This window comes from Tenrec ecaudatus, chromosome 16 (assembly GCF_050624435.1).
Source record: "Tenrec ecaudatus isolate mTenEca1 chromosome 16, mTenEca1.hap1, whole genome shotgun sequence".
In the NCBI taxonomy this organism is placed as follows: Eukaryota; Metazoa; Chordata; class Mammalia; order Afrosoricida; family Tenrecidae; genus Tenrec; species Tenrec ecaudatus.
The window spans coordinates 19,966,629-19,988,824 of NC_134545.1; the positions used below are offsets into that span (position 1 = coordinate 19,966,629).

Consider the following 22,196-nt stretch of genomic DNA (forward strand, 5'->3'; position numbering starts at 1 on the left):
AGGCAGCAGGCAGCAGGGTGGGTGGCTTCTAATCCAATGCCTTACAATCAGGGTTCTTTACACTTCCAACAGAAAGTGGGGGGGGGGGGGGGGCTATGAAAAAGGAAAGATGATTATAGGGCCCACAATTCTGGCCAAGAAACTCAAGGACAACTTTGGGGGACAAAGATGTGCCCCCCCCCCCCAGAACTGATCGGCCAGGGGGCATCTTCCGGTCTGTGGAAGGAGCCTGATGGGCCTCCCTGCCCCTCTTGGGTCTACATATCGCTTTGGTCAAAGTACCCACCCCCTACATCCCTGCTCAAGCTCTTAAGGGGCTGCCTGCCCTCCCGCTCCCCACTACACTCATGGAGGGGATACCTCCCACCCTACCCCCACCCCACAGAAGCAGCAGCACCCACAAGGTGGGCATGGCTGAGCACCTAGAAATCTCCCCCACTGAGACCAATGGCTTTGGCCAGTCCTGGGCTCTCCCTGACCAGAGGGCACGACAACATCGCTGTCAGTCACCCAAGTATCGTTCTAGAAAAGTCAAGAGGTAGCAAATGGCCGGAGGGCTCCACCTTGGTACTGAGAAAGAGAAGCGGAACATGTCCATACTCGCCACACACACACACACACACACACACACACACACACACACACACACACACGGAAAAAATTTAAAACTTCGGGGGTGGGGAGAGGGAAGAAAGAGTCCCAAGGACTCTGTACCAAGTTCTGCCTACCCACACCCACCCTGCCCACTTAACCCCTGACCTTCCAGTTCAAACACTCACATAAATGTTACACTGGTTTTTCTCATAATAAAAATAAAACAAGTACCTATAAACAAAGAAGCCTCCTTGGAAACTACAGGGAAAGCAATGGCTCTCCCTGCCGGCTCTGGCAAAGCCTTTGGGCCAGAGGGCTTTCTTGGGCCTGTGGGGGGTGGGTGGGAGGTGCTCCCAGGTCTGCTCTGCAGCAGAAAAGGGGTACAGAAGAGGGCTGACCCCCATTACATTCCAGCTGCAGACCCAGGTTCCATCCTGGGGGTCTAGGAGACGGGAGCAACCCTGTTTTTTGTTTTCAAAAGAAAAACAAAACAGAAACACAACAACAAAATGAGTACAGGGAGGGGACAAACAGCTCAGTAGGAAAAAAGTAACCCGGCCCCAGCGGGGTCTTCAGTTGTAGAGGTAGGCGGGTCACCCTGACTGTCCCAGGGCCAATAGGTAGGGTACCCCTGGCTCTGGGGAGAGGGCACCTCTCCCTTGGGCACCTGCTCCCTGGGCCAGGGTCCCAGCCCTGCCACCACCCAGCCACAGGTACCCTCAGCACACAGCCCTTTACCAGGTGGGACACTGGGTGGGGGAGAGGGGCTGCCAGGCCACAGCGGACCGGGAGAAGGCGAGGTAGACAGACTCGCTGGGCGTGGTCCCATCAAATCTCTTCTTTGCTTCCCTTGGTATAGACACTGTCTGTTAAAGCTCTTGGGGGGAGGGGGAGAGGGGGAGCGGCACGTCAGGGCCAGGAGCCCCACTGGGTGCCCGCCCCGCCCCCACCTCCTGCTGGCTTCCTGGTGCGTGGCTCATTTGGGTGCCCGTGCTGGCGGGGGATGGGTCTTTGGCTTCTAGGACGGGGAGGTGTGCATGCGCAGGTGGCTGATGAGGTTGCGCTGCTGCGTGAACTTGCCCCCGCAGAGCTGGCACTCGTAGGGCTTCTCGCCCGAGTGCACGCGCATGTGCTCCGTCAGGCGGTACTGGCGAGTGAAGCGCATGCCGCACTCGTCGCAGGCGAAGGGCTTCAAGCCCAGGTGGCTGCGCATGTGGCGCGTCATGGTGCCGCGCTGCGTGAACATCTTGCCGCAGATGTTGCAGGGGAAGGGCCGCGTCAGCCAGTGCGTCTTCTCGTGCTGCCGCAGCGTGGCCGGATCCTTGTAGCTCTTCTCGCACACGGAGCACTTGAAGGGCCGCGGCTCGGCCGTGTAAGCAGTGCTGGGCGCCGACAAATCCTCGGCTTCCTCCTCGGCGCCCCCGCTGCCGGTCTCGTAGGCTCCCTCCTCCTTGATGAAGAGCTCCTCCTCCGTGTGTGTCTCCACGTGGGCGTTGAGCTGCTCTGAGCTGGGGAAGCCCTTGGCACAGGGAATGCACACGTACAAGTTGTCCCCGTAGGACACCGTCTCATAGCCCTCGGGCCGGTACAGGTAGTGGGAGCCCGAGGGGCCGCTGCCCGCCTCGCTGCCGCTGTGCCCGCTGTCCTCACTCCCGTCCTTGCCATTCTCTTCCTCCTCCTTGCAGGGGAGGGGCTCCCCGTAGGGCCCGCTGGGGCCGCCCCTGCCGCTCAGGATGCCGTTAGGAACCCTGTCCTCAGGGGCCTCGCTGTCTTGGGCCGGGCAGGCGTCTGGGGGCCCGCCCTCCCTCGGCTCCACGGTGGCGGCGGGCTCCTTCTTGTTCCATTCCTTCTTGCGGGCTGAGTGCCGCAGGCTCTTCCGAGGCTGCCCGCTGGGTCCCTCTAGCCGGCTCAGGGAGGTGTCCTCGGCCCCCTCAAGATCCATGGGCTCCTCGGGTGCACCCCCCAGCTCAGTGTAAGAGGCACTGTTGGCAGTAGGTGGGATGGGGACTGCAGGGGGCGAGCTGTGCTGGCTGTCACTTAACTGGGCCTGGTCTTCGGTGGGGAGGTGGGGGCCAGGTGTGGCAGGGGGCAGCGGGGGGCTCTTCTTGGACAGATCCAGGCCCAGCTCCTGCTCATAGCCCCCGCTGCTGCCGTTGGTGCTGCTGCAGCCGCCCAAGCCAGCCTCCCCACCGGCAGGACAGAGAACGTGGCCCAGGGCGTGTGGGACCTCTTGGCTGGCGCCTCTAAGGAAGAGCTCATCGTCTGAGCCTTTGGGCTGGGGGAGCTCCTGGGGTGCAGGGGCCCCTTGGTGCCCATCTCCCTGCCCTGGGTAGTGGACCTGGATGACAGAGGTGGTGGGCAGACGCTGGCTGCGGGGGGACCGCCCTATGCTGGCAGCCACTACACGTGAGGCACCGAATGGCTTGCCGGCCCGCTTGAGGCGGCGGCGGCAGAGGGCGGCCAACTCCGGGAGCTGGAGGTAGCTGGCAGCAGTGAGGAGCGTGCTGAAGTTGGGCTCAGCGGGCTGGTCGCCAGGCAGCAGCTTGCCGGTGTAGATGAAGTCGAGGATCTGCTGGAAGACGGCTGAGCTGACCATGTCTGTGTCCAGGTTGATGAGGTTGTCGTGCAGTACCAGGGATTTGAAGTAGATGCTGCTGGCTGCCAGCACATTCTTGTGGGCACGGAAGATGGAGTTCTCCACCATGATGACGACGTCACACAGGAAGCCCTTGGCCCTCTGCTGGTTCAGCTGCAGAAGGAGCTGCTTCGAGTGGCTGGGCAGCTCCATGTCGGGCCCCATGTCCCCGCGCCCTCCCCACGCGCACCACCTGCCGGGCAGAGAACAGGTAGGCACTGGTTAGTTAGGCTGGCAGGATGCGAGGGCAGAGGCTGCAGGCAGGGAAGGCCCATTTGCCCCCAGGGAGAAAGAAGGCTGGACGGCAACTGAGGCAGATCATGCAGATGCTGAGTTGGGAGTCAGAGGGTAGGCCCAAAGGTAACACTCAGCCTCCTAGGGGGTGGCGGGAAGGCTGGCCTGGCCAAGGCAGCCCTTGGGCTCTGGGATCCTCAGTCAGCTAACCTCCAGCAGGCAGGTTGGTACAGACACCCTCTGCTTCTGGAGGGCAGCCTGTGGGGCTGGTTGGTGCAACCTGTGGGAATAGCCCCGCTCCCCGCTATCCCCACCCCCAGCAGAGCACTGAGGACTGGCAGCTCAGACACTTGGGGACAAGCTAATCTGACAATAGGAAGAGCCCCTCATTCGGAGCCAGCAGCCCTCCTTCCAAGGTGTGCTCCAGGGCCTGCCTGGAGCTAAGAACCAGTTCAGCCCAGGCTGTGTTGTACCCACCCCCTCCTCTCAGGCCTACCGGAGTGCCAGGGGCCCAGAAACCATGTGAGCAGCAGCCAGCGGGGGTGGCCTCCTTTTGGGCTCGGCCTCCCTGGGGGGGCATCAATGCCTGGTCACCTGGGGACGAAAAGCAGGACAGTCAACTCCACATGTCTCACAGGGGACAATTGGGCAGGGCAGACAGTCCCTGATTCCACCCTCACCCTCCTCTCAAGATTTGGGGAACCCCAGAGGGACCTCAGCCAGTGTGCTGACAAGAATCCTGCCCCACTCCCTGGCCCCCAGGGTCGAGCTGAGCTTCTGGTTCATTCAACCCACACCAAAGGACAGTGAGTGGAAGGGGCCAGTGCAGGCCTGCTTCTACCTTCACCTTCCCCTGCCCTTCCCCCACCTGGCCCTCAGGGCCAGGGAGGCCTAGCAGGTCCCTCAGGAATGTGACCAGACCCGGGTGCGCCCAGGCCCATGGCTGGGAGCCTGAGCCTGGTCAGGCAGGCTCTGTCTCCCAGGGGTGGGCGTGGTTGGGGCTGGGGGCAGCTAAGACCCCACCAACAACCAGGAAAGCAGGTAAACTAGACCTGCCCGTTCAGTGGTGGAGTGTCCATCTTTAAAGAGACAGGCCTCCAGCCCTCACCCAAGAGGAACAAAGTCTCCAGCCCACCCTCCCAGGGACAAAGGAGGGGTGAAAGACAATCTGCAGACAGACAGGGCCACCACCATGCCTTCACAGGAGGGCCCCCACCCCCAGCCCATTACCAGGTCCAGGACCGGGACCTGTACATGCCACTGCCTGGGGTGGTGAAGCACAACCAGGACTTGGCTCATGAAGCTGGCAGCTTAATGCCCTCCCTACCGCCTCTGCCCCAGGCACAGGGGCAGGAGTCCAGAACCTCCTAAAATGAGGACAGCACCTGGCGAGGCTCCTGGCACCCAGCAACCCCTGGAAGCAAGCCGAGGCCACGTGCCAGTCGGTGCCAAGGCCCGCATGCCTGTCTGGGCCTGCCGCTGTTGACATGCCAGCTCTGCTACGCCCAAAAGCTGGGGCAGTGGGTCAGTTGGCCCAGGCTACGCTGGCCATTGGGGACAGGCATTGCTCCCAGGTTGGACCCCTGGTTCCTAGCTTTTCAGGGAGCGCAAGTCCAGCCACAGTACGGCAACTGACCCAGTCAGTGCTTGAGCAGAGCAGGCGGGCTGAAGGCCCCCCTTTGCTTTCAGCACGACCCCTAGCCCAGCAAGTCTATCTACACGGTGACCAGGCTCCAACAACCATGAGGGTGGGGGGGGAGGAAGAGAAGCCATCGTAGGGGCGGGCACCATACCCAAACTCACCCCTCTGCCACTGAGTTGATGCCCAGTCATTTTAATCCCACAGGACAGAGCAGAGCTGCTCCCTAGGATACGGGTGGCTGCGAATCTTGACAGCCTCAAGGAGCAGCGCCAACACTTCACTCACCACCCCACCAGCCCCAGCTAAAGCAGGCCACCTGGGGGGTGGGGGTGGTAAAGTTGGGAGAAACATCATCACTCCTTTATGTTTCTAATCTGGTCTGAAGGACATTTATGGCCCTAAAAACCACAGAATTCCAGAACAGGCAACGCCCTCAATAGAGGGACAGCCCTCTGAGGACAGGAGTATAGGTAAAGGTGGAGGCTTTCAAGGGAGGTGCTTTCTGAGCCAGGCAGATCACAGTATGTAAATTGTATTTCAAGCAAAAAACAAAAGCCCTAAAGCAGGGCCCCTCCTCCAGCCCCAAGCACCACCAGCTAACAATGAGTGGGCACTTCAGTGGGTTGCTAGGAGCTCAGGTGGCAACTACACGCAAGGCCAGTAGTCTGAAAGCGGCAGTCACTCCTCAGAGAAAGTCGAGGCTTTCTACTCCCGCACACGTTGCAGCCTCAGATACCACAGGGGCAGCCCTACCTGGTCCTAGAGTCACTCTGAGAGTCAGTATCAGCTGGATGGCGGTGAGTTTGGCTTTTGGACAGTAGGTGAGACATTGGGCTGTTGACCGAAAATTCAGCACTTCAAACCCACCCACCGCTTTGGGGGGAGAAAGAAAGGTGTAGAAGCCTGATTCCATAAAGACCACCAGCCTCATACACGTTCTGGAGCCGTCCCACTCCTGTCTACAGGGAAGGCTGCTGACTCAGATCACCTGCAGTCATGGGCTCTCATCTGGCTTGTTTTACATGTGTTGGGTCTGTGTGGGGCAGCAGCCTCAGTGCCTAGCTTGGCTGCTCCCAAGCAGTGTGAGGTTGGAGCCCACCCAGAAGCACCGTGGGGAAAAAAATGGGCCAACTATGACCCAAATAAGTAAGCACTGAAGTGCTGGTGAGCCCAGTTGGTGTTCCTCGGACCATCCAGAGTACCCAGCAGCTATACTGTCAATCTCCTGTGTCCTGGGGGGAGGAGGGGAGCCCTGGGGAACACTCAGTCCATGCATACCATAGCCAAGCCTTTATAAGGGACCACCCGCCAAGGGCAAGGTAAGCTGGGCTGGGCGGTTGGGTGAGTTTGAGTGAGTGTGTTGCCATGCAGGCAGGAGGGTCAGAATTAGGACCTAGCAATGGTGTGTCCCTTTGACTGCAGGCAGCCAGTTTCCAGCTCTGGACCACCCAAGGGTGCAGAATGGCCCGTTTCCCCACCTGATGGGCCCGAGAAGGTAAGCTGCTGAGGCATAGTGGGGGGGCTCTACGGGGGTCAGCTACTATTGGTGCCATGGGACACAGGTAGAGGTGACCACGGCCTCCATGACAGGCAGCACCCCCAACAAACCGCAGCGCTCCTGCTCGGCCCGGACTGCTCAGGATGTGATCCCCGGTGCCAAGGCCTTGCCTTAGCCAGAACCCTCAGAGGGTGTGGTCCCCACCCACATGGGCACACCAGCCCCAGGCGTGCAGAGAGCCAGACCTGTGGAGTGGTCTGGAGATGCCTTTCCTTCACCATCTCCCACCAGACCTCCTGCCACAAGGCACAGACTGAAGCTGGGCGCACTGCCCAGGGCCCATCTGGCAGACCAGGGGTCTGACCAGTCTGAGATAGTCACTCCACCCCATCAGCACAAGAAGGTTGGGGCTGTGAGGATAGTCACCCCCAAGCATTGTCTCTACTCGGTCCTGAAGGTGGGTGGGGGCCAGGAGGCAAGGAGGGACAGAACAGCCTAGACACCTAGGGCACCCGAGCCCAGCACCCCCCTTTCAGCTTCACTGGGGATCCCTCTCCATATATTCTCACCCCACACCCCAACATCAAGGTCACCACTGTGACCACATGAACATACGGAGCTGTCCCCACAAGTATCCCTGGCCTTGAAGATAAAATCAAGTGACCTTCCCTTGGCAGACAGAGAGGCCAGAGATGAACGCCCATTGCCCCACACACAAGGCCCTAGAGGCTGTTAATGTACAGTGGGCCTGTCTGCGGGGGCTCTGTGCCTACCTCTGCCATCTGTTCACAGTGGGTACCAGAACCCCAACCTCAAGGGCACAAGGAGGGTGCTGGATCAGGCTGGCTCCCCCGCCCCACTGCTCGGGAGGCAGCTGCTGCCAGGGTGCACCCCTGTGCCCTCCGTCACCCCGGCATCCTGTCCCTCCGGGCATGGCTGGTAGTAGGTGGGGCCCATTCTCCAGGCATGCCAAGCCATGTAATCTAGCCCGGAGCTGGATGCTGGCCAGCGGTTCCTGGCGCTCTTCCTACCAGCCTGAGGATGCCAGGCACCCCGCCCTCTGCCAGAGCCGCTACTCAACAACTGCTTGGGCGCACTTAGGAGATGCAGGGCCCCTCTGAAACAGGTTGGAAGGGCACTGACCTAGCCCCAACCTTCCCCAGCCTAGACTCCAGCCCGTGGGAACCTGGTGGCATTGGGTTTCCTGTGGACCTTTCCACATGGGGCCTCCCAGCACTGAGCATGCATCTCGTTCAAAACCCCTGGGCTTGCGATCCAGAAAATCCCATCAGTGCTCAGGCAGCAAGTGTCTTACCTGTGCCACAGCTTGGAAAAGTTAAGAGCAGGGGCTCTCAACCTGTGGGTCGTGACCCCTTTGGAGGTTGAACAACTGTTTCACAGAGGTTGCCCAATTCATCACAGTAGCAAAATGACAGTTATGAAGTAGCAACAAAAATAATTTTATGGTTGGGAGTCAACTATTGAAGGGTCGGGGGCATTAGGAAGGTTGAGAATCACTGCTCTAGAGAATCCATCCAGACACGGGCAATTTACCAGAAAGGCAGCACTCTTAAGAATCATCAACCACCTGAGAACAGAGGGTGAGGTGAGGAGGAGCAATGGAAACCGGAAACCCAAGGAGGAAGTGGGATGAGGGAGGGTGCACTGAGGGGACATGAGGAGGCAAAATGTGTCTGAGTGGTTAACAGGGAGGGAGACTGCTGGTCCAAGTGGTAAGCCTTCACGCAAATCACAACAAAAGGCTTTTTAGAGCAAGAAAACAGAGCTGCAAGTGGCTCCACCACCCCAGAATGCACCAGCAGGGCAACCGCCCAGCCGCTCACCACCCTACCTCTGGGGTAGGCAGAGCGTGGCCAGGATGAGGCTGGCAGGCACTGGAAAAGTCCGGGACTTAATTGTTCAGGATGGTGATGGTAAAGACAGAACCCCTGCTTGGCTCTAACCCGTCCCCCCAACCCACCCCCACACTGCTTCATCACCCTGGCCCCAAACAATGAGACCAGCGTGGGGGAGGGGCAGGGGAAGCCGGCCCCCCAATAGCACAAAGCAAAGGAAACCTGCCATCCCTAACCCCTCATGTCCAGAGTGGGGTCACCCCCCCTCCAAGTCATCACAGCTGTGACCTCTGGGATGCAGACCACCAGCCCTGTCCTCTGTGGCCCCTCTGGGTGGGTTTCAAACTATCAACCTTTGGGTGAGTAGATGACCCCCAAGGGTGGAGGAGAAAGGTTCCGTAGGATTCTGACTGGTCAGTCTTTACAGGAGCAGACAGCCTTACCTTTCCCTTGTAGGGCTGCTGGTGGCTTCAAGGCAGCATGAGAGGAAGTACAGGTATAACATTCAAAACTCACAACTCACTGCCATCAGGGCAATTCCGACTTAGAGCAACCCTGTAAGACAGAGTAGAACTGCCTCCTCTCCCCCCACCCTGAGTTTCTCTTTACAGAAGCGGGCAGCGCCATCCTTCTCAGATGATGCAACTGGTGGGTTCAAACTGCTGACCGTCTGGCTAATGGCTCAGTACGCAGCCCACTGGGCCACCAGGGTTCCTTAAAGAAGGTATAAGATACATAAACATCAAATCATAAAATGGCCTAAGTCATTGCTTCCTTATCAGCAATAACTGTGATTGTGGATAGGGTAAATGCTTCAATCAAAAAGGGCAGAGATTGGCAGAAGAGTTTGTTTTTTAAATCGTTTGGTTTTTCTTAATCACATTCCAACTATACACTGTCTACAAGAAACACATCTTGGGGCTAAGAACACAAACATCATATATATTCGTGTATAATTTGAGTTTTTCAGCACATTTTTGGTGCAGTTTTTATGGTAAAATTAGGTGCCTTGGCTGATATTCGGGTCGGCTTACACTCGAGTATATACGGTACTTTAAAAGTAAAAGAAGATGGGGGGGGGTATCTCCTGAAAATAGTAACCAAAAAGAACCTGGGTTTGCTGTTTTAATATCAGACAATATAGACAGTAAGCCAAAAGCTGTTGTCAGACAAAGGTGGACACATAGGTTGTGATAAAAAGGCTAGCCACCAAGAAAACCTCACTGTAAATATACATGTGCCTAACCTCACAGCTACAAAATATGAAAAGCAAGCATGGAATTGAAAGGCAAACTTCAAAACACTGCTTCCAATAATAATGGATGGTTAACAGAGGTCCTGGACGACATGGGAAACCACTCGGCAGGCCTACAACAGCACCATGCACACGCTGCAACTCCAGGGCCAGTAAGATATTCTCCAGGAGGGCCACCCCCGTGCTGACACGATGGACGTCTCGATGCACTTGAAAAGCGTGAGAGCCTACAAAAGACACTACTACCAACTTAGACATTATGAACAGCGGTGGGGGAAACCTTACCAACATAAGGAAATTCAACAGTGCACTAAATAAACAACCAATGAGTCAGGCAAGAAATCACGAGGGAATCAGTTAAGACTTAAGTCAGGGGAAAATGGAAGCACAACACACCAATCTTGGGGTCACAGGGGAGACTCCACAGCTGTGGGCACCTACACCAACCCCACCCCGGCCACACTCACCACTGTGGATGGATTTCAACTGACAGCGACCCGGCAGGGCAGAGCAGACCCGCTCCCTGCATCTTCTGACACTGTCTATCTCTGCGGGAGCAGTTTCCCCTTTTTCCTATGGACTCTGTGGTGGGTGGGTTTGAACCGCCTCGCCTCCCCTGGGATCAGGGGCTTAATGCCCCACCCACTATGCTGTCAGTGCTCCTTCCATCCAGGTGGAAGCTCACTGTCACCCAGACAATTCTGACTAGAGTGACAGAATGAGCCTGCTCCAGGGGTGTCCGAGGCTGTCACTTTTTCCAGGAGCAGACAGCCTCATCTTTCTCCCACTGAGCAGCGGCTGGGTTTGAACCATGTCAGCAGTGTAGCTCCAGGCCCAACGCTTACAATCTGTTGTGCCACCAGGACTCTGAAACCAGCCTAGTAAAAAAACAAACAGCAACAGATAAAGCCAACTTAACCGCTGACAAATTCTTGGACCAAACAAGCGTTCATCAGTTGCCAACCAAGCGGCGGACTCTGTCGTATGGCGCTCAGGTGTGCCAGAGGAAAACCCTCCATGGCTGGAGACTCAGTCCGGGAAGTCAAAGGCTGGACCTATCACTGAGACACCTCTTAAAAAAAAAAAAAGTCAGGCTCACTGCCATGCCGACTCACAGAAACTCCACCGGACAGGGCAGAACTTCCCCTGTGAGTTTCCAAGCCTGTAGCTCTTTCCAGCAATAGAAAGTCTCTCTCCTACAGAGTGCCTGGTGGCTTCAAACTGCTGACCCTCTGTCACCAGGGCCCAAAGGGGCAACCATCCGTTTAATAGCTGAAGGCTAAATCATTTGAGCCGCCCAGGGACTCCTTATACCAAGTAGACACTCGAATAATCATAAACTTGAAGCAGTCATCTATTCGCCAGAGAAAACATTTCAATGACCAGAAAGCAAAAGGCACCACCTCACCAAAGAGGAGTCCTTTCCAAGGAAGAGCAGCTGAGAGCCCTTTGGACAGAAGGGAAGGAGGTGTGCCATCTAGGCTAAAAGAAGCCAGGAGACCCAGTTCAGGTAGAAGGGAAACAGTCCCTGAATGAGCCACAGCACCTTGGCAGGACAGGTGGGGAAGGAATGTCAATCTGCCCTAACTGCCCCCTTGGGAAGAGGGCCTCAGTCACCAGGCCCCAGCTAGAGAAGCCTGGAAAGCTGATTGTGAGCAGCTAGCTTCATGTGCTCACGATGAAAAAGACAGACACAACAAAGGGCTCAAGCACAGGGACAATGGTGAGGATGGCACAGGGCTGGGCGGTGTTTCCTTCTGTTGTGCCACGGCATGTGCAGCTGCTGGCCAGCCTCTGGCAGGCACTCTGGAAAGAGAGGGCCCAAGACAGGGCAGGAGGGGAAGGGTCCCTGCAGACTGAGGAGACAAAACTCCCAGTCAGGGGGCTAGCTACTAACAAGGCAGCAAAGTAACAAACACCAGAAAAACATCTAAATGCGCTCCACCAGCAGGGGACCCATGAGGGCCGGAGTGACCTCAGTCACCCTAGGTGATAACAGGCACGAATGACCAACAGCCAGACCAAGCGATATCCACTGCCTTCAAGTCAATTCCGACTCAGAGCAACACTACAGAACAGCCCGTGGGGTTCTGAGATTTTAACTCTTTACAAGAGTAGAAAGCCAAAAAACAAAACAAGAGTAGAAAGCCTCATCTTTCTCCCTCCGAGTAGCTGGTGGTTTCAAACTGCTGACCTTGTAAGTTAGCAACCCTGTGCATCACCCCCACACCCCAAGCACACACCAGAAAAAAAGCACAGTAATGTTGGCCCCTGAGAAGACTCCTCGCCACTCAGCATCCCTGGTGAGGAAACTCGAGAAGAGGCCCGCATGCTCAATCTGGCCATGCAGAGGCTCTGGCAGGAAGATGCACAGGGGCGTCCAGGGAGGAAATGAAACAAGGGCGTCTGTATCTTTGTAAAACAGCCCAGTGTCACCTCCCATCTGCTAAGCTGGACCTGAATGACAAGAGGGTCACCGCTGCCTTCCGGAAGCAGGCAGGTGGGACCTGCACTGTCTTTCTGGGCAGCACACTCTGCTCAGGGCTCTCAAGAGAGCTCCTTGACACGTGAATGAGGGTTGTCCCGTGGGAGACCAGCCAGAAAACTCTGCTGTCCTAAAAGTCCAGAGGGTCCACTCCTGAGGGACCCAGAGGGGAACCCTAGGCTCTCCTGGGGCAGGGAAAGAGGGCAGAGCTAAAGCTAAATCCCAAACTCAGTCCTGCTGCCAGAGGGTGGATTCCACTCATAATGACCCTATAAACTCAAAAAACAAACCCTCTGCCACTGAGTCTATGCTGACTCAGTCATCCTGTAGGACAGGGTTTCTCAGGCCCTCACTCCTTATCAGGGTAGAAAACCCAGTCTTTGCCCCTCAGAGCAGCGGGTGGTTTCAAAATGAACTTGCAGTCAGCAGTCCCAACACATAACCACTAAACTGCCAGGACTCCTATGAGACCTAGGAAAATAAACTGCTCCCTAGGGTTTCCAAGATGTTCATCTTTCCGGGACTAAAATGCCTTTATCTTTTTCCCTTGGAAAGGAAGGTGGGCTCAAGCCCTCAACTCTTTGGTAAGTACTCGGATGCTGAGTCCTCCACACTGCAGAGTAGCTCCTGGGGAAAAAGTCCTAACTCCCCTCCAGGCCCTTGCCCTGTCCCAATAGCTTCCTCAGACCCACTCCACTCCCTACTAAAAGCCACTGTGGATGCCTGCAGTCACTTCCGCTTCCCAGGGTGGCCCAGCCCACCTTGTGGCCACTGCTCCTAGCTGATGGGGCACCCCTCCCCCTCCCCCACTGTCTGGGCTCCTCCAGAACAGCCAACAGGCCCAGGGTCCCCAGGAGGATGCCAGGCAGGCAGGCAGGCACTCACTGCTTGCCAGGTGAGCAGATGACAGCCACATGGAGAGAGATCAAGTCCGTGGTGGTGGTGAGGGTCCAGGGGTAAAATGCAGGGCCCACTCCTGGTTTGTCGGGCACTTCAAACCGAACCTGCTGCCGTCATTCCCATTCTGACTCATAGCAAGCCCGCAGGACTGAGCAGCACCGCTCCATTTAGGTTTCCAAGGCTGTCAATCTGTCCAGGAGCAGACAGCTTCATCTTTCTCCCTCAGAGGGAACACCTACTCGAAGTCAAATTCACTGCCACTAAGTCCATGTCGACTCGTAGGTACCCTCTACTGTAGGATGGAACTGCCCCTGTGAGTTCTGAGACTAACTCTTTACAAGAGCAGAAAGTCCTGTCTCCCTCTCAGGGAGCAGCTGATGGATTCGAACTGCTGACCTTGTGGTTAGCAGCACAACACTTAACTAAGCTGCCATTAGGATTCACAGGACGAGCCATGTAAAAATGGTTGCACCGGCAGATGTTCTGAGTGTATACAAAACAATAGGCACGCCCACAGAAGTGAGACATTGCTGCTACTCTATTTCAAAACCCACGCTTAAAAATTGTTTGCTGCTGTAGAGTAGCGATCATAAGCCCATTTCAAGTTAGCATGCATGACATTTTCTAAGGAAAATAAAAATGTTTCCAAAGAGGGAAAACAAACAAGCAAACAAACCTGTACTAAGAGTGGCAGCATTTTAGACTTTTGTAAACCACCTTCACACTGGGCTGAGAGGGGAGCGGGGCGCTCTCGTTTCTGCTGGGTAGGGGGCATGGAGGGTATTCCAGTAAGCTTTCAGATAACGCAGCTGCTCTTAGCTGATAACGCCCCCAAAGCGCACACGTGGAAGTGTCTCCAAAGTGAGCGGCAATGTAGAATCCAAAACCCTGGCAGCCGATTCCTCCCGCTATATTGTTAAGCTGAAGTCCACTGCTCTGCCTGGCACCCAGACCCGGGCAGGACTTTGTACTATAGGGGAGTGGTCATCCAGAAAATACTGAATGAAGTCCATGAAAGGAGTCCTGGTATCATAGTGGTTATGAACTGGGCTCCTAACCGCAGTTAGCAGTTCAAAACCACCAGCTGGAGGCTCCCCAAGCTGAAAATGGGGCTTTCTACTATCATGAAGAGTTTATAGTCTATGAGTCAGCAATGACTCTAGGGCGATGAGTTTAGCTTTGGTTTAAAGAGCTACAGCCTCGCAAACTCACAAGGGCAGTTCTCCGCTGTCCTAGGGTCGCTATGAGTTGGCATCAACTCGAGTTCTTGAAGTTCATGAACGGAGTCCTTGTGGGCTGGTAACCACAAGTCAGTGGTTCAAAACCACCAGCCACCCAGCTGAGGTAGAGCAAGGAGGCTGGTGTGCTCCCTGTAAAGATGTGCAGCCTTAGAAAGCCTAGGGAGCAGTTCTGCTCTGCCCAGGTTGGTCGCCGAGTCAGAATCCACTGCAGCGGGTTTGGTTTTGACTTCATGAGTTCTTCCCAAAGCCATCACATTCCACTATGCACTGCCAACGAGTCAATGCTGACTCACAGCGACTCCCTGTGGGTTTCTGAGACTAGAACTGTTTACAGGCATAAAAAGCCCAGTCTTTCTCCCTCAGAGCGCTGATGGTTTCGATGACAGGCCAACTATACAAATGTAGCCCAAGGCGTAACCACTACCACCACCAGGGCTCCTCACATATACTACACCTATACCACCCCCGGCCCTCCCCCAGAGCCCACAGATGCCAACATCCTAACAGTGCTTTTATCAGAACAATCCAGAAGAGACAAGATTTCCAAAGCTCGAATTCCCACTTGAAACCTCAATCTGACCAGGGGCAGCAAGGCGGGCCAACGGCTTCCCTGAAAAACACTGGTGTTTGAGCCGTTTTCCCAGTTGGTGACATTCCCCACAAGTGAATCACCCCATGATGTCAGCTGGGCTTCCCAGTCAAAATGAAGCTGCAGGCCAGGTCCCAGCTCAAAGGAGGCATGCTGAGGGCACTGGTGGGCTGTTGATGGAATTCTCTCATCCTCCGTGCCAGGAACCCCCCTAGCCCCCAAGTCCTGGCCAGCACACTTCATACACAGCCACTGCCATCGACTGATGGCAGCATGTATGTTGTCAACAGGAGGCTGAAGAATAGGTTTCAGTGGAGTTTCCAGACTAAGATAGACCAGCAAGAAAGACCTGGGAATCTACTTTCAAAAACAAGTCCATGAAAAATCCTACGGTTCAAAAACAAAACCAACCAAACAAAGCAAAGCAAAAAAATCAGGCATACAACACAACACAATTGGACCCGGGAGAGAGGAGCCTTGGAGGAGCCTTGAAAACAAAATGCTAGGCTGAAGAGGGCATGGGGAATGATGTAGAACTCAGGCATTTCATTCCGTTTGCAGGGGCTCATAGGGAATCAGGGGATATTTGGCTGTAGCCCTACTCACAGAACCCCCCACACACCCCACCCAGAAATGGGAGATGATCCTGCCTGGATAGAGTGGTCAGTGGGCGAGGTGGGGGAGGGAGGGTGCTAGCAGGAGGTGCGCACTACGGCCAGGGGTGTGAAGTCAAAGTCCCCTTCTGTCCGAGGCAACCAGGCCAGTCCTTATCAGCGTCAGCACATGCAAGGAATGTGGGCCTTTGGAAACAGCTCCAGGTCCACGCTGCAGCAGCCAGGGGTGCACGGTCCCCGCCCCAGTCCTGGCCCTAGCTCCACCACCGGAACCCGCCCCCCATGCAAGCAGCGTGGCACATAGAGCTGAGCGTAGCACCTGCTGGCACCACACCAGGGGCCTCAAAGGGCTGTGTGGCCTTGCCTGCAGCTGGGAAGGCTTCCCACCTCCATCTGCTCTTCAACACCGGGCTGGAGAACAGACCCCCAAAAGGTGAGTTCAGCAAATCTCTCTGGAATGAGCACCCACTGACAGAAGCCATCAGCACCCAAAACACAGGGATGGGCAGTGAGGTCATTAAGAGCAGACACAGAATCCAAAAAGGACCCTACCAGCCCAGGGCACCGCTAGGGTCCTGGCCAGTGTCCAAGAGCACAAAGCTACCCACCTAAGGGTAGACACAGGCCTGTAAAAGTGGCAGCACCACACACCAGACCCACCTAGAAGAGGCCTTCCCAGGACAGGTCCCAGGTCTTATCCATGCCGAGCCAAGTCTGAGGAAGCCAGCCCTTCCCTCTCCAAGGGAACCTGAGGCCAAAGAGAAGGGGCATGGGTCCCAGAGGCCCCCTCCTCCAACTGCCGAGTCATCATCCCTCAGCTGTGGCCACACAGGCTTGTCAGGAAGCCACTAGGAGCCCAAGCTCACTAAAGCAGGCCTGGCCAGTGACCAATTCTGCCTTAGGAATGCACCCAGAGCCTCCTGCAGCCAGGCCTCAGGGCTAACGAAGCCTGCTGTGCCCCAGGGGGCTCCTAGCTGCGGCCCCTCAGTGCCTCCCACTGCTTCTCCTGGGGAAAATGGGCACCCCATGCCCAGCACTGATAGCCAGCTGGTCTGAACACGGGGCAGCTGCAGCCCCTGCTGGGCCCACAGACTGATCAACACCTGAGGACCTCTGTGCCCCTCCTGGGCAGCACACTAGGGCAGCTGCCACAGCTGAGGGTTGCTTGGGCACCTGGGCTGAGTCCACAGGTTCCGGCTGAGCTAGGCGTTGGCCTGGACCTACTGAGTCCACATGGAGAGGGGCCACCAAGCCCCCAGCTACTTCTGCCTTCTCTTTCATTGTAGGAGCTAACTTGGGACAGCTGCTTGCCCTTAAGTCGGGTGTGGGGGGGGGAGAGAGACACACAGGAAGGAGCAGGGGGTGCTTTTCTGGCTCAGCTACTTCCACCTCCTCCACTCACTCAAAAGCAAGAAACAAGCACCTACTGTGCGCCACACCTCAGTGGAAGTGGCCCGTTGAATGCTGATTGAGGCTCCACCTTGCCGTTCTGACCTCCAGGCCACATGCCCCCACCCAGTGACTGCCGATATGAAAAACCCGATAGATGATGGGTGCTCACAGCCCACCCTGGCCCCCCTCCCCAGAAAGCAGCACCACATCCCTCAGATACCACCCCAACGCCGGCTTTGCTGCTTCCGGGTAATCCCTCTGCAGGCGCCCACCACCACCAACCAGTCTCTAACATTTAGGGTAAGGTCCCAGCATGCTTGGCAACAAACGAGACCCTCCACTGGAACCAGGGGCTGCAAACCTCTTCTGCCACCTTGTGAGGTGGCTGAAGGGACCCCAAACCCATGGCTCTCACCCTAGCCCCCCCCCCCCCCCCCCGCCTCCAGTCAGGCCAATTTCTTTCTGGTTGGCCTGGCCACTCACTTCACTTCCCAGTGAGAGAGGTTGGACTGTGGGACCACTGGAGAGGCAAACCACATTGGCCAGCTGATGCGAGTGGAGCCCGGCTGGAACACAGAAGCTGGGAAAGAAGCTCCCTTGCGGTGGCTCCTAGGGGCTTTGCCCAAGCCCTGAGCTCCGGAGGGCCCCCAACCCACCTTCCCACAGCCTCAGCCTCTCATTCCCCAGCTAAACCCTGAGCTCAAGAGGTCCCCTCCCCATCCACATTCATCTCACAAGACTGTTGGAGGGTCTGTCCTGCCAGGTACGCTCTCCGGGGTTGAAGTGTCTGCCCTGCTCCCAGCACTGAGCTCAGAGGGCGAATGGCAGGGCCAGGGTCTCCAAGGAGCCCTTGGGGAGGGGCCTGACTTGTTATCTCAGGGATGGTGAAAGCAGGCCAGACCAGCCCAGGGGGAGGAGCGCCCCGCCCCCACCCCCTGGGGTGATCAGGGCAGGCTAGCTCCCGTGGGCAAGACTACGTAGGGTGGGGCAGACTGCTCCAGGCCACGAGGCCTAGTGAAAAAGCAGAGTCGCCAGGCCCCCTGGGTAAACTGAACTTTATTCCTGCCTCCACTTCTGGGCAAAACCCTTCTCCAGGCCTGGCTGCGGAGTCAAGGCCCCAGCTGTCTCACACAGGGGCCTTGGTGGCAGAGACTGCGCTTGCGTGTTGGGCAGCTAACCAAAATGTCGGCAGTTCAATCCCACAAGCCACTTGGAGGGAGAAACACTCAGTAGTCAGCTCCCTCTGTGATAACTAGACTCTGATTCGCACAACCCTTGCGTGCGGGGACCTCCTCAAAGGTAATGGGTCAAGTATTGTAGGGCCACTAACCCAAAGGTCAGCAGTTCAAACCTACTCAACCACCTTAAAATCTGCTAGGGGCAGATCTGCTGGGTCTTAACAGGAAGAGGCATGGTCTGCACTGCAGTGGCGTGTTGTGGGTAGTGGTGTCGCACATACACCCGCCACTGGCACCACCCCCACCAGGTCTGAGCCTGGCAGACAATACGAAAGCCACCCCCCTACCCCCCCCCAATGAAGGCAGCAGGCCTTCAGCTCAGTAACACACGCAAAGCCCCGTGGCTCCTGCGGCCACAACAGCTGACTTCAAGTGGCTGGGGAGGCCGTGCTTATTAACAAATGAGAAATCCGATCTATGGAAAGAAAACACTCGGCAAGGATTAAGCCAGGACCTCAGCTCGTGGAGAAGGCTGGGATGCTGGCCAGGCTGGGGCACGGGGCCACGCAGACCTGCGCCCAGAGCAGGTTCTGCCCTCTGCTCCAAATGGCCACTGCCCCACTGGCGAGGCCTCAACTCCTTCCAGCAATTGTGGCAATCATCTGGGTGTGTGTCTGTGTGTGTGTGAGGGGGTTGCTTTGCTTTAATTAGAGCCAGGCTGCCTCAGGCTGCCCACTTCTCACTCCTCAGCCTCGGCCAGCACCAGAGGGGGATTTTACTTTTCAGGAATTGCTTGTAAAAGTCGAGTGACTAATCTACAAGTCCCAACAGCTGGCAGGAAAATACTGCAGGGCGAGCTGTTGGGCAAGCAAGCGGGCAGACCCACAGGACAGCCCCCAAGGCAGACGGCTGGCAAAGACGTATTGGCAACACCCTGAAACCTGCCAGCAGGAAGCCAGGGGCCAAAGGGAAAGCCATCAGGGCCTGCAGGCAGGTGGGGAGCTTCTCTGGGTACACCAAGGTACACCAAGGGCCCCAGAGTTTCATAATTGCTCAATGGCACTGGACCTGGAGGGTCACTGAAGGCAGGAGGGGACCCAGGCTGTGGAACTGCTGCTGGGCCAGGGACTCTGTGCAGCGAGTGTCAGCCTCCTCCCATCTCACTGCTCAGCTTTGTCTCTCGGGGCCAAGGCGGAGGCCAGCCCATCTGGCTCACCCCCCCACCCCCAGACCACTCCAGCAACCCTACTCACCAGGCTTTAAGCTCACACACTCCTACAGCCAGGACTACAGGAGGGTCACATGGGCCCAGGAGCGTGAGGGTCTGCTGAATTTGGACTCTGGCAGATAGGATCACAAGCCAATAAACCGCTCTCTTATCTGGGGGTGGGGGGACAGGGGTCCTGGGGAGCAGCAACCAAGTTCAGCTTCAAAATTCAACCCCCACCCCAACTACCTGTCAGCTCCTCACCACCCAGGGGCAGCAATCTAACATCAGTCAACAATTCACCCCACAGGATTCCTAGGGTTAAGGGCTTGCCCCCCACCCCCCACCCCAGATGACAGAGAGGTGGGCTCCCAGAGTCACACCCCTCCCGATGGGGTGGGGAGAGGGGAACCTCGCTTTCCAGATGTGCTTCAAGTCCTCAAAAGAGGGCACTTGGGCAGTGGGCACGGATCAAAGACACAGATAAAGAACTTCAAGACGTCCCTGACCACCCGGCCCCCTGCCCCAAGCTGCCCAGGGTGGAGCCGCCGCGGGCACTGCACTATCGGGTGGCGTCCCCTCCCCTCTATAAGTCGCTGCCCTCCCCCTCATCCCCAGCCTGGGTGAAGACGACCCATCTTAGAAGATAAACAGAGTGACAGTCCGGGGCCTTTCGGCCCCCTCCCCCTGCCAGCCGGTCCCCTCCCCCAAGCACATCTCTCTTCCTGCCAGCGGCTGCCTACGGGAGATCTGGGGGCAGGGCAGCGCGCCCACCAGCCACAGGGCCTGGCCCTCTGGGAGCGGTGCTGCAGGCCTCTGAGGGCGGACCCTGCCAGAGGGGCGCACGGGGAGGGGGCAGCGGGCGGTGCAGGGCCGCGGCCCGGAGTCCGCCGAGTGCCCCCGCGAGGGGCGGCCGGGGCGCAGCCCGCGGGTATAATGGGCGCCCGCCCGCCTGTCAGGCAGCGCCGCTCGCCCGACACCGCTCGGACTAGAGCGCTCCTGAAAAGGCACAAAGGGGCCGCGCCGCTCGCCCGCCAGCGCCAGGCATCCGCGTCCAAGTCCGAGGCTTTGTGGTCCCGGTTCCGTCGAGCCGCGGGGCCACAAAGCCGGGCGGGGACAAGAGGAGCCGCGTGCGCCCCCGGACCGGCGGACGCGCGCGCCCACGCGCGGGCCCGCGGCGCGCGCCCGCCCACGCCCCTCTGCCCCGGGGCGCGCCCGCTCGCCGGAGCCCCGCGCGCCTCACCTCGTGTGCGTCGGCGGCGGCGCTCCGCCCGCCGGCAGCCGGCACTGCCCGCGGCTCCCCGTCTTCGGCGCCGCCCGCGCCTCGCGCCCGCCCCGTCCACCCGCCGCCGGCCCGGCTCCCCGCCCAGCGCGCCTGAGCGCCGCTCACAGCCGCCCGCCCGGCGCCATCTTGGCAGCTTGTGACGTCGGCGCCGCCCGCTCGCCGCTGACCCACATCTGAATGGGCGCGCGGCGGGGCGGGGCCTGGTGGGCGGGGCGGGGGCGGGGCCTCGAGGGTCCGCGCGCTGGGCGGGGCGGCAGAGGGGACCTGGCCGTGGGGGAGGGGCGCGCCCGAGGAGCGCGGAACCCCTAACCCCTAGCGTCCACCGGAACCCGGACCTCGGGTGCGCGGCGACACCAGAACTCGCTCGCCCCCAAAACTCGCGGTCCGTACGCTCCTTCGGACGGAGAGCCGGGTCCCCCAGAGACCCACTCCCAGCCCCTAGACGCCGGACTGACACCCTTAGAGCCTGACGCTGACCCTTCAGAGCCTCTCTCCCCATCAGAAACCCCCAAATCCCTACACCCTGTTCCGCGGCCCCCCAGGAGCCCTAGTCTCCAAGGTGCAGCCCTCGGGACTGCAAACTCTGAGTCTATGGTCGCTGGGGGGGCGGGGACTGGACATTGGGATCAGGACTAGGGGTGCCCTCAGCTCCTGACCCCGGCGCCTTTCGGGGGGTGGGGGTCCACGCCCGCAGATCCGTGGGCCGGCCCTACTTGCTTCAAGGGCGCAGAGGTCCCGCGCCCGCAAGTCATCCAGCTTCTTCCGGTGACCGTGTCCCCTCGCAGGCCCTGGCATCAGAGCTGGTCTCTTGGGACCGTCACTCTGGCTGTCAATCAGACAGTCACTTCTCCAGCTAGGAGATCCGGGGGTGCTCTGCCCTTTACACGTCAAACAAAGGAACCCACCGTGGTTACAGCTCAGATATCCCGAGAGAGGAACCCAGATTTGGCTTAATACATTAGGGAAGTTGTGTCCTGGTGTGAGTTAGGGAGAGTACTCCCTCTCCAAAGACTGAGGACGCAGCTGCTCTTTCCAAATCAACGCAGTAGGCTTAATCAGATCCTAGCAAAAACACTTCTAAGACTAAGGGACAACATTTTAAATTCACCTGAAGGGAAAAAAATTTGGGAAAAAAAAAACCAACGATAATTTACCCCACCCCCACCTTAGAAACAAAAAGAAAATTGGAGTGAATTTTCGGTTAGCTATTAAAACAAATTACAAAGCTATTGTAATCCAACCTGTATGGCACAGAGCAAGACACTGAACAGAAAGTCTACAAACAAGCCCCTAGAAATGGTAAGAATAAAATATATTGAAAAGAAGATACCAAACATCCATAAAGAAAAAAAAATGTCCCTTTCATTTTGCTAGTAAATGTATTTGAAGAACCAACTGAAAGAAAGAAGAAAAGTCTACATTTCTATTAATCAAAGAGATGCAACTTGAAACTACAAATACCTCCTATACAAAATAAAATATTTTAAAAAAATCAAATGATAACCTTCAAATAGAGGCAGGGGTCTGGCAGACTTCAAAGAGTTCCTGGGGGAATGGAATTAAAGTATAATGGAATTTTTATGTAAATTCT

The 22,196-nt window shown here is 57.3% G+C and overlaps 1 protein-coding gene across 2 annotated transcripts; it reads right to left on the bottom strand.

The window, feature by feature from the left end:
* Window positions 1-376: 376 nt before the first annotated feature.
* Window positions 377-20,672, bottom strand: HIC2 (HIC ZBTB transcriptional repressor 2). 2 transcript variants are annotated; one of them, XM_075534120.1, is made up of 3 exons: window positions 20,564-20,672; window positions 3,960-4,057; window positions 377-3,422 (listed from the first exon to the last, which is right to left on the bottom strand). In XM_075534120.1, the coding sequence occupies exons 2-3, from the start codon at window positions 3,983-3,985 to the stop codon at window positions 1,613-1,615; spliced, it is 1,836 nt and encodes a 611-aa protein (XP_075390235.1). In that variant the 5' UTR covers window positions 3,986-4,057; window positions 20,564-20,672; the 3' UTR covers window positions 377-1,612. The 2 variants fall into 2 exon arrangements, with proteins under 2 accessions (XP_075390235.1, XP_075390236.1); XM_075534121.1 differs by lacking the exon at window positions 20,564-20,672 and having other exon boundaries at window positions 3,960-8,561.
* Between the last annotated feature and the right edge of the window lie 1,524 nt (window positions 20,673-22,196).

Coding starts and splice junctions, on each gene's coding strand:
- HIC2 (XM_075534120.1), bottom strand. CDS start 3,985: ATGGTTTCTGGGCCCCTGGCACTCCG. Junction 3,423..3,959: donor TCTGGGCCCCTGGCACTCCG/GTAGGCCTGAGA, acceptor TCTGCCCGGCAG/GTGGTGCGCGTGGGGAGGGC.